General features: G+C 46.1%; 1 protein-coding gene across 1 annotated transcript; it reads left to right on the top strand.

The window, feature by feature from the left end:
* Positions 1-78: 78 nt before the first annotated feature.
* Positions 79-1,711, top strand: LOC119429848 (ER membrane protein complex subunit 3-like; the record flags this gene model as incomplete). The annotated part of the gene is made up of 4 exons (XM_037697380.1): positions 79-160; positions 955-1,034; positions 1,228-1,310; positions 1,390-1,711. Coding segments are annotated over 4 exons (362 nt in total), but the record flags the coding sequence as incomplete, so codon positions are not given.
* Between the last annotated feature and the right edge of the window lie 833 nt (positions 1,712-2,544).

Raw genomic sequence — 2,544 nt, 5'->3', positions numbered from 1 at the left:
GTTGTCCAAACTGAAACTTCCTGTTGTCCAAACTGAAACTTCCTGTTGTCCAAACTGAAACTTCCTGTTTGTCTCCAGCGAAGGTTCCGTTTCCTCTGACTCTGAGGTTCAAGCCGATGCTGCAGCGAGGAGTCGACCTGCTGACGCTCGACGCCTCCTGGTAAGAACCTGAAGGACAGAGCGAGAAGCTCGGGGACAGAACTTCGAAGGACGGAGACAAAACTCACAAAAACTGAAAAATGTCCACAGAGAAGCAGAAAGAGACACTTCAGGTTGGACACTTTTCACAGCTGTGTCAGTACGGACAACGACAAAACTTACAATCGTCCTCTCCTCCAGTCTGTCCTCCTGTCTTCTGTCTCCGTCTCCTCAGATTGTCTCTGTCTTCAGTCTGTCCTCCAGTCGTCTCTCTGTCTTCGTCCCCTCAGTGTCTCTGCTGCAGGACTGTGTCCTGTCAGAGGTCAGACTCCCGTTGACCTCCATCGTGTCTGAGCTTCCAAACAGGAAGTCAAGGTTCTGTTTCCATAAACTCTGTAGAACCATCAAACAGAACCGGCGGTACCATCAGAACCTTCAAGTTCTTTGAGCCGACTTCCAGTTTTCACGCAGACTCTTTGTCTGAGGCTTACTTTTTACTCTGCGGTTCTGCCTGAAGTGTTGCTGTGTCCTGGTCACCATGGCAACCAGTGACATCCAGAAGCAGGAAGTGACATGACAGATTTAATCAAATGGAGGTTCTGTTCTTCCATCAACAGAACCTGTAGAACCGGAGCGTTTTGGTTCTGAACAGAACTTGCAGAACGATTTAAACAGGAAGTGATTCAAACCTGGAGTTTCAAAATAAGAGTCTGGCTCTGATTCCAGATCAGCTTCCTGCTGGAGGAGGAAGTAGTTCTGGTGTTTGGAGCGGGTTCGGCTGTGAACAGAACCTTGTCCTGTGTTTCCTGTGTGCAGGGTAAGCTCCGCCTCCTGGTACTTCCTGAACGTGTTTGGACTCCGGAGCATGTACGGGCTGATCCTGGGTCAGGACAACGGTGAGTTGGACCTGGTTCTGGTTCTGAGACAGTACCGAGACTCAAACCCTGAACACTGTTCAGTTTTATTAACGAGTGAAGCCCGGTTTGCACGGACCGGGCCTTTGGATCAGAACCAGTTGACGTCCATCTGATGAACCCAGGCTGGTTCTGACCGAGGCCCGGTCCATTTGTGTTCTGTGTTTGAGTCCAGCTGCCGACCAGTCCCGGGTCATGCAGGACCAGATGACCGGCGCTGCCATGGCGATGCCCCCCGACCCAAACAAAGCCTTCAAGGTCCGACACCAGAACCGGGTCAGTCAGTAAAAACAGAACCCGACAAATTGTTTATCTTTGTTTGTTTGTTTGTTTTCAGAGCGAGTGGGAGGCGCTGGAGGTTGTGAACCACAAGTGGGCTCTGGAGAACGTGGAGGAGAACCTGATGAGCCGAGACCTGAACTTTGGACCCCCCTCCACCCCCGCCTCGTCCTAGAACACTGTGGGTCCATGGAGGGTTCTGGATCAGCTCTCGTGGGACAGAACAGAAACCCATAGATGTGACGGACACTTCGGTTCTGATTATTTATTTTTCTAACAGCAGTTGTTGGGCCCGTTCTGTGCAAAGGTTCTGATCCGGTCCTCTTGGTCCAGAGGAGTTTTCACTCAATGTATAAAAACACGAGTTCTGGATCAAAACCTTTGCAGATGATGTTGGTTCTGATGATCCAGGACCCAAAGTTCACATTAAAGATGTTTGAGAAGTTTCTGAGCCCGACCCGGATGCTTCATCCTGTAGAACCTCTGAGGTTCTGATCAATAAAAGGTCTCGAGGCCGGTAAGCTGCTGGTGCTACTTTAAAGGGACAGTTCGGACGTTCTGAAGTAGGTCTGTGTGCAAAAGTTCTGAGCCGGTAGTATCTTACCTGCTGCAGATGAGCGAGGCAGATCAAAGGACTGAACGCAGTTCATGAAAACACTTTGATGTTTTTACGTCATTTCCCTTAAACTCTGAAGGAAGTGCTTCAGCTGCTGCTGCAGGTAAGACGTTGACTGTGACGTCCAGGTTGTTTTTAAAGTACAGGAAGTTGGAGCTCTCGTGAAAATAATTAATTTATATCAAAGTAGAACAAAATAATTTCATCCGTTTGACCAGAAGAAGAAATCAGAGGCTCCGCCCCCTGGCGAGAATATTAATCTGATTTTAATTACAATAAAAAAATACTGTACATTCATTCTGAACACACCCACAAACTTCCACTTCCTGTATAAATATGAAAATAATCATGTCACCTGTCAATCAAAGAGTTACAAATAAATATCAGCAGAAAACAACAAAATATACAAATAAATCTTTTTAAAATCCCTGAAAGCTTTAAATAACTTTCATTACAAACCAGTTAAACAAACAAAAACTGGATAATTTTCTGTTAAATAAAAACAATTGTTTCCCGTTTTAAAACAAAATAAATTCTCTGATATTTTTTGACTTTAGACAAAATTAAACGTAAACTTTGGATCGTGAGCAGAAGAGA

Source organism: Nematolebias whitei, unplaced genomic scaffold (genome assembly GCF_014905685.2).
Source record: "Nematolebias whitei isolate Nwh7 unplaced genomic scaffold, NemWhi1 Nwh_scaf_8903, whole genome shotgun sequence".
Taxonomy (NCBI): Eukaryota; Metazoa; Chordata; class Actinopteri; order Cyprinodontiformes; family Rivulidae; genus Nematolebias; species Nematolebias whitei.
This window is presented reverse-complemented; position numbering and strand designations above follow the sequence as displayed.